Genomic DNA, 14,736 nt, shown 5'->3' with positions numbered 1-14,736 from the left:
AAGCTTAAGAGTTTTATCAACTCCAAAATGGTCCATGAGTTTTCCTTCATGTGATTCTTTTACAAGGAGTTTCTATGTCTTCCTTGAGGTATGCAAAGTTTTCCTTATTTAAATAAGTACCCCTTAGAAACATAAAAATCTATTTGTGCTCTATGTTGGCACTTAGCAAAAGTTGGTTCAAAATTTTGATCTTCTTTATAAAGTTCAAGTATGTTTTCAAATCCAAGAATTTGGACTCCAAGTTTAGAAAAGAGGGCATGTCTTCTTGATAGAGCATCCACCACAATTTTTGTATTGTCCTTCTTGTATTTGATAACATATGGAAATTGCTCAAGAAATTCCATCCACTTTGCATGTCTTTTTTTCAACTTGTGTTGACCCTTCAAATATTTTAAAGACTCATGATCACTATGTATGACAAATTCTTTTGAGACTAGATAGTGTTCCCAAGTCTGCAGGGCCCTCACAATTCCATAAAGCTTTTTGTCATAGGTGGGGTAGTTAAGGGTTGCACCATGAAGTTTTTCACTAAAATATGCAATTGGGTGTCCACCTTGCAACAACACAACACTTATTCTTACTCCCGATGCATCACACTCTAGCTTAAAAGTTTTTGAAAAGTTTGGTATAGCTAGAATGGGTGCATTGGTGAGTTGAACTTTCAACCTTTTGAAGGCTTGCTCATGCTTATCCGTCCAACAAAATTGAGTCTATTTCTTCACTAACTCATTGAGTGCTGAACTAAACTTGAGAAGTTAGGGACAAATCTCCTATTAAAACTTGTTAATCCATGAAAGCTCCTAACATCTTGTACATTTTGTGGGGTTGGCCATTCTTGGATGACTTTGATTTTCTTAGGGTCAACATGTACCCCATTTTCGTTAACTATAAAACCTAAAAACACAACACTGTCTACAAAAAATGTGCATTTTTCTATATAAGCAAACAAACTATTGTTCCTAAGAACTAAAAGAACCTCTTTAAGGTGATTTAGGTGAGACTCTAAGCTTTGACTATAAACTAATATATCATCAAAATAAACTACTACGTATTTACCTATGCAATCCGTAAGGATATGATTCATAAGCCTCATGAAAGTGCAAGGGGCATTAGTGAGTCCAAAAGGCATCACTAACCACTCTTATAGTCCAAATTTTGTCTTAAAAGCAGTTTTCCACTCATCACCTTCTCTAATTCTTATTTGGTGATATCCACTTTTAAGATCAATCTTGGAAAATATAATGGACCCATTTAATTCATCAAGCATATCATCAAGTCTAGGAATTGGATGCCTATATTTGATGGTGATGTTATTGATGGCTCTACAATCACAACACATTTTCACTTTCCATCTTTCTTAGGCACCAACAAAATAGATGCAACACAAAGACTTAGACTGTTTTGAACCCAACCATTCTCTAACAATTCCTGAACTTGTGATTCTAAATCCTTAGTGTCCTCATGATTAGTTTTATAAGTTGGTCTATTTGGTAAAATAGCTCCCGGAACTAATCTATTTGGTGTTCTATACCCCTAAAAGGTGGAAGTCCAATGGATCCTTCCTTAGTGCATACATCACCAAATATTTTTAAAATTCTTTTGACTTGAGGAGGTAGCTCACAAACTTCAAAATATGTGGCAGTGCATGCAAGTGTTCCTTTAAAAGGAGGAGACTAGAAGGTTGTTCAGATAGAAGTATGTTTTCAACTTTATTTTTTCTTCTATTTGAATGACCTTGTGGGAAAGGACTCTCTTCTTGCATGCTTCAACATTGTCCCTAAAGGACTTTCTCTTGATTTTTTATTTTATTTATTTTTCTCATTTTCTCTTTTTTGTTTCAATTACTTGGTCCTTTATCACTTTTAGGGTGTTAAAGGATAAAATACAAACTTCTTTTCCTTATGTGTAAAAGTAATCTCGTTGGTAAGACCATTATGGATAGTTTTATTGTCAAATTGTCATGGTTTTCCCAATAAGATGTGGCATGCTTCCATGGGTACTACATCACATAAAATTTATTTTTTATAATTCCCCACAGAAAGAATGACTTTTACTCGCTCATCTACAGTTAAATCCCCATCTTCATTCAGGCATTGAAGTTTGTAAGGTTTTGGGTAAATTATAACTTGTAGATTAAGCTTTTCAACCATCCTAGTGCTACAACAATTGCATCAAGATCCACTATCCACAATGAGAGAACAAATGTTTTTTAAAACTTTACATCTTGTATGAAAGATGTTCTATCTTCGTGTTTCATGGTTCAGACTAGGTTGATTGTTGAGGGTTCTTCTAATCATCATTAATTCCCCTCACATGGATATGCCCTCTCACACTTCTTTTTTTTCTTCTCCCCTGCTAGACTCATCATCTTGGATGCTATACTTATCCCTCCCTCTTAATATCATGGTTCTCCTATTTGGGCATTGAGATGCTATATATCCTCTACCAAGACACTTAAAGCATTGGATGTCTCTACTACGGATTTGTAGGGTAGACACATCTTTTCTTATATTTTTTGGAGTTTCTTCAGATTTATCTTTTGACAAACTATCCTCCCTTTTTTTCTTGTACTCTTTCTTGGGATAAAAGTTAGAGTATGAACTCTCATTGAGACTTGACCTTTTCTCAAAATTTATTGTTCAACTTTTATACAAAGTTGGATCAAGTCATTCAAGTCCATGTTTGGTAAGAGTTCTACACTATCTCTTATCTCAAGATTAAGACCAATAAGGAACCTTACTATGGTGGTGGGTTCTTCCTCCCTAATAGAGGCTCTCATCATGTAAAGCTCCATCTTTTGCCTATACTTCATTACACTAATGTTCTTTGTTGGAGTCTATGGAGCTTGTCCATCAACTCCCTATTGTAGTAAGAAGGAATATGACGACATTTTAAGACTCCCCTAAGGCCATTCTAATATTCAATGGGAGGGTCCTTGTGAAGGTGCCTATCTCTCTTTAGGGTTATCCACCAATGCATAGCATTTCCTTCAAAGCTTAAAGTGGCTAAGGGTACCTTCCTCTCCTCACTAACACGATGGAAAGCAAAAAGTTGTTCTACTTTCATCTCCCAATCTAGGCGAGTTTCAACATTTCCCTTTCCATAAAAATATGGAAAGTCTACCCTAGTCTCTTTTTGGCTTTCCCTTCTAGTTCTTCTAGGTGGAGGTTGATAATATTCATTCACTCTAAGACTCCCCAAGCATGTGAGTCACTCGACCTAGAACTAGATGCATGTGAAGATTTTTTTTAATTTTCTTATGTATTCATCTTTTTCTCTAACAATTTTCAACCCTTCTTCCTATATTATAAGTTGGGCATCTCTTTCTTTCTTATCTTCCAAAATTTGAGTCTCATGTTGCAATTATCTAAGAGATAGTGATTGAAAATCTCTAGCCAATGGTTTCAAAATACATTATGTGAATTTTATATCACTTTCATTATGACTTGAAGAACGAGTAGACATGTTAGAGTTATGTGATAAAAGTAATTTCAAAAAAGAAAGATAGATGGAGTGAAGTCGGTGAATTACTAGGATCTCATTAGTACCCAGCCTTTTCTTGCCAGATACTATCCTACAACATTTTCACAAACCTTTCTCTAAGGAATTTACTTAGAGCACAATCAAAGATGAAAACAAAATTTTGATTTAAGAAATATCCAAAGCAATAAAAGACACAATTGAAAATTGCTATCTAGAAAGCTTTTAAAATTAGACGTTTCCTAAGGTGAGGCTTCTTGACACTTTGAACCTTGAAGACACCCTCACCGACTAAGACAAATTTAATCGACTAATTAATCAAAGTCTTGCAAATTACAACTCAAAGAAATACAAAGAAAATTAGGTCAACAAATTTTTATGCACAAAAAAATTAATGACCTATTCCATGCACTCCTTCACTTGTAGCTCCTTTTGGTATTTGTGTGAGCTTGCTTACACAAAAAAATTTCAGCTACACAACTCACCAAAACACAATAGGTCACTTCCACCAAAAGAGGTCAAACAATTTCAAAGAAATAAAACTCATTTAAAATTAACGACTACTTCAAATGGAATTGGTAATTGACATGACTTGAAAAAGTGGTCAAGAAATTGGCAATTATGAAATTAAAGTTCACAAGAAAAATGTAGCACATAAAATGGAATCTTAGTGAATGGAACTAGAATAGATAAATAAAACAAAAACAACACTACCAAATTTTTGTGTAAATTTTCTTTTAACTTGTCGAATTTATGTTGGACAGATTACTCCAAAATTGAATTCGAAATTTTAATCACAGAAACTTCATTGTTTAAGCTCAATGTAGGCGCTGGAATTTCAAAAAAACTGTGCGCCAAATAATTGAAATAATTTTTTCAAATTCATTGATTCAAATTTTCCAAAGTCAGATTTATTTGCATCTTGTTTGTTTTTCATTTATCATTTTTTTCTATTTTGAATTTTTATATACTTCTTTTTTTTCACTTTTTCTTAACACATCAAACTGCTCAAATTTAGAATTTCAAAAATTTTCACCAACATAATTAATTTTGATAAATGTTTTCAGCCTGCACAAAAACTTTGAAACAGAGGAAAACCTATACAAGAATTAAAAAAAGCATTGGAAACTTCAAAAACATAATATAATTGGATGAAAAGTTATTTTGTATGGAACTAACAAGTATGAACTCAAATCTGGAAAAAAAATAAAAAGGCCCCAAAACTCAAATTTAGAATATAACTTGTACTCAAATTAAAATCAAACAATCAAAATTAACAACAAAAGTACTATCAAGCTTGACCATTTTACATTCTTCATTGGTCCATTGAGACCAAGGTTTTGGAATCAAAGAACCATTTTTTTTAAACTTTGGAATGAAAAGACCATTTTCGATTGAATCCCAAATTCCTTGATCAATAGATTCCACAAAGATTTTCATTCTGGCCTCCCAATACTTGTAATTCAATCCACAGAATAAAGGTGGTTTGTAGATTGAAGCACCTTCCTCAAAAGATAGTTTTCCAGCCATAGACAAAGATTTTCGGATCAAACTTGATTAAATTTCAAGTACCAAGCTCTTTGATACCAATTGTTAGAATGTATAGCTTTAAACTAGAGGGGCGGTGAATGGTTTAAAGAGGGTTTTCACAAACTTTTAAGCCAAGAATGAAATTACTTCGAGAATAACTTGATAAAGAAATCAATTTGCTAAAACACAAAGCAAAAAGCACAGCACCAGAAAAACAATCGGTTGTTTATACCAGTTCACAAAAATAAAATTGAAATTAAAGAGTTAAGGGATAGAGAGAATGCACACAAAGGTTTATACTGGTTCACTCTAAACCCAAAGCTACATCCAGTCTTCCCAGAAACCACTGGGGAATCCACTAAGCAATCAACCCTAGATTACTTACAACACAACCAAAGAAGTGACCTTGATCCCCTCAAGACACACACTTCCTTTGGTCAAGCACAACAACACTAAGAATGTTGATCTTGATCCCCTCAAGAACACACATCACTTCTCAGCAATACACACAAAGTCTCTTTCAAAGATACAAATGATTACACTTGTTACAGAACAAATCTGAAATCAATACAAGATGAAAATTCTATCTCACGCTCTTTGATCAATGCAATCTCTAAGCAATTCTCAACTTTTCAAAATCTCAAATCAATTGAAAAACTCAAATCTGTTTTTCTGTATATAATCAAAGTTGTTGTTTGTTACAAAATTTTAACAAACTATTCATTGCATTTAAATATTGGTCAAAACATTAAAAACTGGAGCGTAAACAGTTAGAAAATCATTTAATGCTCAGTCAAAGCACAAAACAGTTTTCTGTTATGGTTCCAAAACAAACAATCGGTTGTTTCCACGATTCAATCGGTTGTTTTGGTTTGACAGCAAGTCAACCATTTAAAAACAGTTTTCAATCTTTCTAAAAACACCTAAGTATAAAACAATTGGTTGTTTCGACAAAACAACAGGTTGTTTTTCACTTAGTTTGAAAAACACTTTTCTTTTAAAAGGATTGAGAATGCTTATGCTTTGGATTCAATCAATAGTGGATTATACATAAAGTCTACCCCATATCCTATCTAAAAGACAACACAGCAACAACAAGCTCAACCAGCCTTTCATCAACCTTCAAAGGGTTTGGATTCTTCAAAGCTTGAACAAACTTGGTTCAACAAATCCTAGTTTTCTTATATCTTCCTTGCCATGGACTTAGTAGTTTGGCTTGAAATTTGACCTGAACTTGCCTTTCTTCCATGACTTTGTTTTCTACAAGTGTAGCTTAATGTTAAACAATAGATTGAGATCTTAGAATTAAAATATTTTTAGGTTTTACAATTCTACTGTAACAATTCACCCTCTTTAAATTGTTATACAAATAGCATGCAATATATAGAGATGAAAAAGAGTGTTTACATGATATTTTTATACTAGTTCTTTTGTTTAATAGACTATGTCTAATTCTTGACTAGCCAGTCAAGTTCCACTAAGCACTATCGCTGCAAAGTGCAAGTGAGTACTTTAATCAAGATACTTATGGATAGCACTAAGTATTCTTGAAACAAACTATTCATGGCTATTAACTAAGTATTCTTGACACAAGTCACTCTTGATTTATTTGAGTATTTTGGACACAAGTTACTTCTAGCTTAACTATTAAGTATTCTTTACTTAAATTACTTCTCGTTGACCACTAAGTATTCTTTCACAAGCTACTTCTAGCTTAAGACAGTTACAAAGTTCGAGTGATCAATAAATCACTATTTTCGCTCACTAGATAGGGCATCGTCTTTCAACGTGTACAATATTTAAGTTTTCTCTACTAGTATACTGGAATGAACACATGTTGTGTTCTTACAAAGCTTTTAGGGTGCAAAATATTTTAGCAAAGTTTCAACATTTGCAAATTATGGTTATCTTCTGTGTTCTTCTCTTCTAAACATGTCTTCTTATATAGGCTTGTAAAAATTAGTCATTGTTTTCCCTTTTCTAGTTGTTGAGTAGCTTTGACCTCTATTCATTGTCTTCTTCTTCTTCTTCTATGGTCTAATGAGCTTTTACATTGAGAAACAAATGCATGACATGCAACATTAATTTTTGTTTTATTCTTTACACAATCTCTCTAATAATTGACAATATTTATTTTTTTTCAGTAATAAAATATTTTTCACCAAATAATAGTTAAAAGTGCATGTCGTACAAAATAGATAGCTAGCTAGATTAGAGTTTAAAATAGCTTATATTAGAAGTGTTGACAAATGCTGTGTGTAGCTTTTAACTTTATATGTTAATGGTTGAATCACTTAATCAAAATAATATTAGGATATTAAAGGTTTGTTCAAACCTTTTATTGTTTTTATTATTTTGTGTTTAGTGGATGTAGGGGTGAGTGATGTGCTACAGAAGTGTCCTATTGTCTTTCTAATTTATCGATTCCTAAGAAAGCACAAAGGGTGTTCAATGAGAGGTGATTCCTATTCAAAAATGGTGGAAACATCAGCAGAGCATGAGCATGAGCATCTCCACCAACACTTGGTTCTAAAATCTGCAATATGTTCCAGACTCCTCCTCCTCGCCATGATCATCCTCTTTCGCACTATTCTCTCACCCTACGACACATCCGCTTCCTTAAACCCTCCGTGCCTCTCCACCCCCAACGCCACGCTCTCTTCCCCCCTCCAAAACGCCGTCGTCTGGGACTCCGTCTACTTCCTCCGCATAGCTCAATGCGGCTACGAGTACGAGCAAACCTTCGCTTTCCTCCCCCTCCTTCCCCTCTCTCTTTCCCTCCTCTCCTTCCTCCCCACACAAACACCCCTCTTCATTCTCTCCGCTTACCTCATCAACAACCTCGCCTTCGTTCTCGCTGCTCTCTACTTCTACAGACTCTCCTTAACCCTATTGAAGGACCCCCAAACTGCGTTAAGGGCTACTCTTTTGTTCTGCTTCAACCCCGCCTCTGTCTTTTATTCCTCCATGTAAATATTCTTTTTTTCGCTCCTGTTTCTGGATTTCTTGCCTCTGTGTTTGATTTCTCCTGAGATGGCAGATACTCCGAGAGTTTGTACGCTCTTATGTGTTTTGGAGGGATGTATCACTTCGTCTGCGGCGGAAACAATTTGGCCGTTCTTTTCTTCGCCCTCTCCGGTTGTGCAAGGTCTAATGGCGTGCTTAATGCTGGCTATCTCTGTTTTCAGACTATGCATCGCTCTTTTCACGCCCTGTTTCACCAAAAGCGTCTTCCTGTTGGTTCCTTCCCACCCTTTTGGATAATCTTTTCTCTTAAATCTGTTTGCTTTAATTTTCTTTACTTATCGCTGTCGGATAATTATACCATTAGTATAGGCGAAGCATTGGGGCCTTGAATTTTTTTTTATGAAAATCCAGTACAATTTGAGACATAGAAAACAGGTGTTATGCATAGTTAGCAATGTAGAAGCATTGTCTCTTGATGAACTAAAATGGATTTTGTTTTCCTCTTTGTGGACGATGTCAAGAAAGGAATGAGATTCATTATGGCTATTCCTATTTGTAGGTAGTAGAAAGAAATTTATCATGATTTTGTCTTTAGTAATTTCAAGAGGTGTTTCTTAGTTTAGGTTTGCAGAATTACAATCATGTTTTATGAATTTGTATACGTGTCTAGATGTGTATCTTAACAATGCTGTATACTATATATTTTTAGAATAACTTTGTATCTCATTCATGTGTCAGATCTTTGTGTCATAGGTTACAGGACAATGAAATAGGAAGCTAAAATGAATTTATGCTCTTAATTTTGTAGATGCTTTCTTATCTGACATCTTGATATGCGTAAATTGATTTTAACCCATAGGAGAAATTCAATTCATTTTTCCTTTTTTATCTTCTTTTTCTGCAAGTGTTTACTGGGAAATTTATCCAAATAAGATCTTAATAAATTATTTGCGAGTCTGAGTGGAAAATGTCATTTGCATTCAGTCTCACATGACTGCCTTTGTATTGATTAACGATGAAACTTTTTTCTGTGTCTGGGAATTCGATGCAACCATGTTAAGCACTTGCAAAATTAGGAATGTGGTTGCTGATATGTGATGGAGAAAGAGAGGTGAATTCAATGAACTTGGCTGTTAGCCTGAAGAAATATATTGCTTTTTCAATATGTGGAGAGTTTGATGGCTAATTTTACTATAAATGACCATAGATGATTATAATATTCAGTGTGGAAGATAGGGGATGCAAAGTGGTAGGGGTGTGATATTGTATGCTGCAAAACAAAACAAAAAAATTGTGGGATTTTTGTAGTAGTGGATATTTCATGTGATAGGTCATAAAGTAGAAAGTATGTGTCCTGAACTAATAATTTTCTTTCCTTGCTTAATTTGTGTTCTTGACTATGTGCTTGATACAAGGTCCCTCATTAGGAAAATGTATGTAGAAATAAAGATAGTAACTAACTCACAGTGTTAAGTAGTTATAACTAACTCAAACACAAATAAAGTTGTAACTAACTCAGAGCAGTTAGAGTACTTATAATTAACCACTCTGTCACTGCTAGAATAAATAGGAGGTTGGTCTGAGAGGAGAGGGAAGGGGAATTGTTTGTAGTGTTTACTGGGAGAGTTTCTAGGCACTCTTGAATTGCCCTGTGTTGCACATAATTTTATATTGCCTGATATGGATGAAGGATCCTTTAATAAAATCCTTTTTTTTCTGTATTTTTGCTTTGAATCCCTAAATCTTTCCCCTCACCACCATTCTATCAGTGCTAAAGAAACATTTGTAAACTGAGGTATAGATGTAGCTCAAGTAGTTAGGGTGTTTTAGGATTGATTTCCATTTCAACTGAAAAGAAAAAGGTTTTCAATCATTGCTAGCTTGAATTATAAACTGAAATACTTCATTGATTCTTTGTCCTTTTGCCAGTTGGCTTTGCAGATTATTTTTGTTGGAGCTTTACGCACTGCATGTATTTTCGCTCCATTTTTAGCTTTCCAGGCTTATGGCTATTACAATATCTGTGTTGGTCGTTCCCGTGACGAAATAAGGCCCTGGTGCAAGGCAAGGATACCGTTACTTTACAGTTACATTCAAAGTAAATATTGGTATGTTCACTGTTAAGTTCCAAACGTACTGTTGATTTATTTTGCTAATCCTATGCTATTGGCTGAATAATTATTCTCTATTCTGTGTCTCTATGCAATTTATTATGATGTATTTTCTATGTAGTGTAGAATGTTGGAACTTGGATATTTAAATAGTCAGTTTTCCAGTTGAAGATTGTTAAGTTCTGATTGTCCAGGGGTGTAGGTTTCTTGAGATATTTTCAGCTGAAACAGTTGCCTAACTTTCTTCTTGCATCCCCAATACTGTCTCTGGCACTGTGCTCAATTGTCCATTATGCCAAGTCAAGGCCTCAGACCTTTTTCTCATTGGGTTTTTTAGCTCCAATGGAAGAAAAGAGCTGTGGAGTTGTGTTTTTGTCAGCTGATCTCTCAAGGTCCAAAGAAGCTGGAAGTGTGGGGAAGTCCTCCTCTGTTAGGGTAGAAGGTATGATTCTCAAATATACAATTGTGTTTTGTAATTACTTTGCACACTTGGAAGTACATTGCTCTGTGAGGAATGGTGATAGTTAATTCACTGACTTGGTATAACAATTTAATCATCTGCTTTGACAGTTGACAGTTCTTATGTCGTTATGTATTCTTTTCATTCTCTCCCATGCGGTTTGGCCTTTTTGTTGTTTATCTGGTATTCTTGTCATTCCTTTCTGCTGTATATGTACAGAGCTACAAGCTATACATAATTGCTTCATCCATTGTTGTTCTGTACATCATATAAGCATGCCTACATAATCTTGTGACTTTGAATATTTAATCAGGCTTTATATCTTACCGTCGCAACCATAACATTACTCACTCCTGCAACAGAACACTTAAACCTTAGGAGAAGAAAGAATGTGATCAAGGGAGATGTTGCTACTGTTCCCATAGAATCCGAGTCAGCAGAAGCATGGCCAGGATACTTATCTGCATCTGTGCTCCCATTCCTGTTACACTTGGGATTCATGGCATGTACTGCTTTCTTTGTCATGCATGTACAGGTTAGTGTCAACTATCATGTTTTTTTATTCTGCTCTTGTCCTTCATATTAAGAGAACTAGTCAATCTAAACTCGAACTTTTGCTAATCATCATATTTTAAGACCTGGTCCTTGGTGAAAAATGGGGTAATGAAAATCGACACGAACTTGTTGCAACACACTTCTCTACCAGGAGGACTTCCAGAAGACAAAAATAAAAAGAAAAAAAAATGATTTTTTTTCCTTAAGTTAAAATTAGTTTGTTTACAAGTTAAAAAAACAAGGTTTAGAAAGATTACGAATGAAACTTTTAGAAATTAGCTTATGCATAAACTAATTTTAATCTTTAGATAAACTTTTTGTATTTTATTTTTTTAGTTTTCTCTTAGAAGTTCTTGTGGAGAAGTTTTCTAAATTGTATTTGAGTACAAGAAAAGTATTACAGGCATCCTTGATAACTTTTGGTAATTGACATTTAACAGGTAGCTACTCGTTTCTTGTCTGCCAGCCCTCCTCTTTATTGGTTTGCTGCGTATATAATGGCATATCCCACAAAATACTATAGATGGGGATACGTGATCTGGGCATACTCTATAACATATATATTTCTTGGTAGTTTGTTGTTTTCAAACTTCTATCCTTTTACTTAATGAGAACAATGGAAACATGGTTCTCCTTGAAAGCTTTTGGTCTTTTGTTCCATGCAATGCAACTCCCACCATCAATCATTGCTGATAAATTTTAGATTTCTGTTGGTTGCTTTGATTCAACTAATACTCCACTTTTTTTCTTCTCTTTTTGTAATTTCCACTTTGTTTATTGTTTTTTTCTTTCTGTTCGATATTTATATTTGAAGTTCAACATCCCCTAATTTCCAACTAGTGTTATATTATGTTTATGCCATAAAGTGATTTTATCTTAGAAACACTACTAGAAATGAAACAGGCTTTCCTCCACCTCTGAATTGATTTTATTCTTTAAACTATGAACTATGTTAAGCCACATATTAACACTTATAGTAAGACAAACATGGTTGTTTTTTTAGGTCCTAATAAATTATTTGGCCGTTAATATTTTCTATTCTATTTTGATTTCCTATGTTTTTATTTTATTTTGGTCCCAAACATTTTATTTACGTAATTTTAGTTCCGTAAAGTCATTAAGTCAGCGACCGAATAAAATTTATTTTTAAAATTTATCTTTTTGAAGAAAATAATTAATGTAATGTGAATAATGTTTTTTTTTCTTTTAGTTTAGGATTTGTATCTTTTATTCCTTTAATTATTTTGTATTAAAAATGTGAAATACATCGAGGATGAAGATAGATAATTATAAAAAAAGGTATTTCTATTTTTATTTATCTTCTTTGAGTTTCATCATTAAAAAATGAATGTTAAAAGAAAGAAAAAACTAACTAAAGGGAAACACTATTTGCATAGCATTTATTTGCATTACATTGATTGTTTTTCTTCCTTTAAACATAGCTACTTAAAAAAAATACATGTTTGGATTCTACTCACATCCTCTTTGGGTCTCATATTTGAATATGAAAAATTGAAAGAAATGGATATTGTAAAGTACAATTAAAGGCAAATAACATTATTTGCAGCACATTAATTTCTTTCCCTTCAAACAATTACATCCATTAGTTATAACATTTTGAACTCTTATTTATAGTATTAGGTAGAAAAATAACTTAATACCTTTTAAACTCAAATTCAGAATGTCTTTAATTAAAGAAAATTTGTTAGCTATTTTTGTTTTTGCTTTGCTCATCAATATTATGTAGAAAATCAATTTGGAGTTGGTTTTTTTGGCACAATTCGTCCAACTCTTCCAAATTTGTTCAACCTCTTTCAATCCACTCTGGCCTTTAAAATTCATGTAGCGAATTTTACACCTCAAAATATAAGCAAAAATATTATATTTTCTTAGAAAATTCATTGTCCCTCAGCTAATATAGTTTGTTAAAAAACATCCTAATTTCAGAATTTGCTACCAGGAATGAATTCAATTAGTGAAATTATGGTGGTGACAAAGAGATTTTTAACAATCTACTTAGTAATTTGGATTTTTCTTTAACATATTGACTTTTGCAAAGGAAGTATATATAGTCTTAAATTGTTTTATTTTCTAATTTTGAGTGAAACGTAGTTAAGGATAGAGAGAAGTCTAAGTTTTTTTATTACATAAGGCACAAATATAACCAGTTTCTTCCTTTATCTATCTTTTCTTGTGTTCTTGTCATTTCTCCTCTTTAAGTTCTATCAAATTATTTTCTATTTAGGTGAGTGATTCTCCTATCTCAATTTTTTATCCTCTTTGTGGTATAATATGTGTGACCTAGGAACAATCTAGGGTCATGAGTTGTGAAACACTAATCCATGAATTTTTGTAAAGAATGATGTTGTCTTTTGAACAATCACTTGAGTATTTCTAAAATCATGCATTTCTTAATAGTAGCCTATATATAGATATTTTTAGTTTAATATATTTTTATTAGTTATTTGAGAAAAAATTGTAAACTATTTTTGTTACTTAAAGAATACTCAAATCTTCATCATTCAATGATGAAGACTTAAGAGTATATGAGAGTACTTTATTTTGAATTCTCTAAAAGGTAAATATCATAATTCATAAATAAGAGAGACATCTTTAAGAATGTTTAAATTCAACTTTAGGTTAATAGGATATTAACATAAAAGTTAAAGAGTACAGTGAAGCACATTAATTTCATGAGTTTTATTAAGATATTTTCTTAAATTTGAAATATGATTTCCATATTACTTTTGAAATACTGTTATGAAACATATTATTGATCAATTATTAACTATTTTACTTTACTATTTATCATGTTAATCTCACTTAATTATGTATTCTAGATAAACACATAAACACGTTTGGAAGTAGTTGTTAGAGTAAAGTTCAACACACCCTTATTAATTTTGATTAAGTGATGTTAAACAACAAAATGCAAGTATGCTTATGTTTCATATGTAAGATAATAATTTTTAAACAAATCACGCGAGATGCAAAGTGTTTTATCTAACAAACAATATAACATGTGTTCTCTTGCTTTGTTTGATAAACAAAGTTTTTGTTAGATAATGCACATAGTTTTGAGTTAAGGTTGTACCTAACAAAATTCTTTACGAGCTTATTCTATGTTGCATAAAAGGTTTTCATTTTCATGTCTACCAAGAAGATCTCACTAAGCACATGTCAACATAAAAAAATCTCTTCAAAGATGTGCTAAAGTTGTTTCACGTCAACACACATTTTGATATGCCTTATGTCAATTATGAAAAGGTTAGCACATTTTGATCCTATGCTTTTCTCCAGTTTGGTTGAAAGCTCTCTGACCTAGACCTAATAATTTATGTCAGCTACAAAAATGTTGCTTAAAGAAGAGATAAATATTTGATATTGCATGAAACACATTTAATGCATGTCTATGTTCTTGTGTGAACAAACGAATGTTTGATGAAGTTTTTTCAATGAACATAAAAGGATTTACAATGACTCTTTTCTGAACTCCTTATTTAAAGAAATATTCCAAGTTGTAGAAAAATAACAAGTGATCAAGAGTTGTCAAAACCCTATCATTTTTGTTGTTCAAAGTTTTATGTGCCCTAATATTCTCAAGAACAATGTCCATGTTCATTTTAGAAAACT

General features: G+C 32.9%; 1 protein-coding gene across 1 annotated transcript; it reads left to right on the top strand.

The window, feature by feature from the left end:
- The first annotated feature begins 7,389 nt into the window (after nucleotides 1–7,389).
- On the top strand, nucleotides 7,390–11,851 carry LOC137810868 (uncharacterized). The gene is made up of 6 exons (XM_068612345.1): nucleotides 7,390–7,979; nucleotides 8,051–8,246; nucleotides 9,907–10,085; nucleotides 10,283–10,530; nucleotides 10,911–11,083; nucleotides 11,544–11,851. The coding sequence occupies exons 1-6, from the start codon at nucleotides 7,462–7,464 to the stop codon at nucleotides 11,709–11,711; spliced, it is 1,482 nt and encodes a 493-aa protein (XP_068468446.1). The 5' UTR covers nucleotides 7,390–7,461; the 3' UTR covers nucleotides 11,712–11,851.
- Nucleotides 11,852–14,736: the final 2,885 nt, after the last annotated feature.

The sequence above is a fragment of the Phaseolus vulgaris genome, chromosome 2, assembly GCF_000499845.2.
Source record: "Phaseolus vulgaris cultivar G19833 chromosome 2, P. vulgaris v2.0, whole genome shotgun sequence".
Lineage (NCBI taxonomy): Eukaryota > Viridiplantae > Streptophyta > Magnoliopsida > Fabales > Fabaceae > Phaseolus > Phaseolus vulgaris.
The sequence above is the reverse complement of the archived record's forward strand: the minus strand, read 5'-3'. Positions and strand labels throughout refer to the sequence as shown.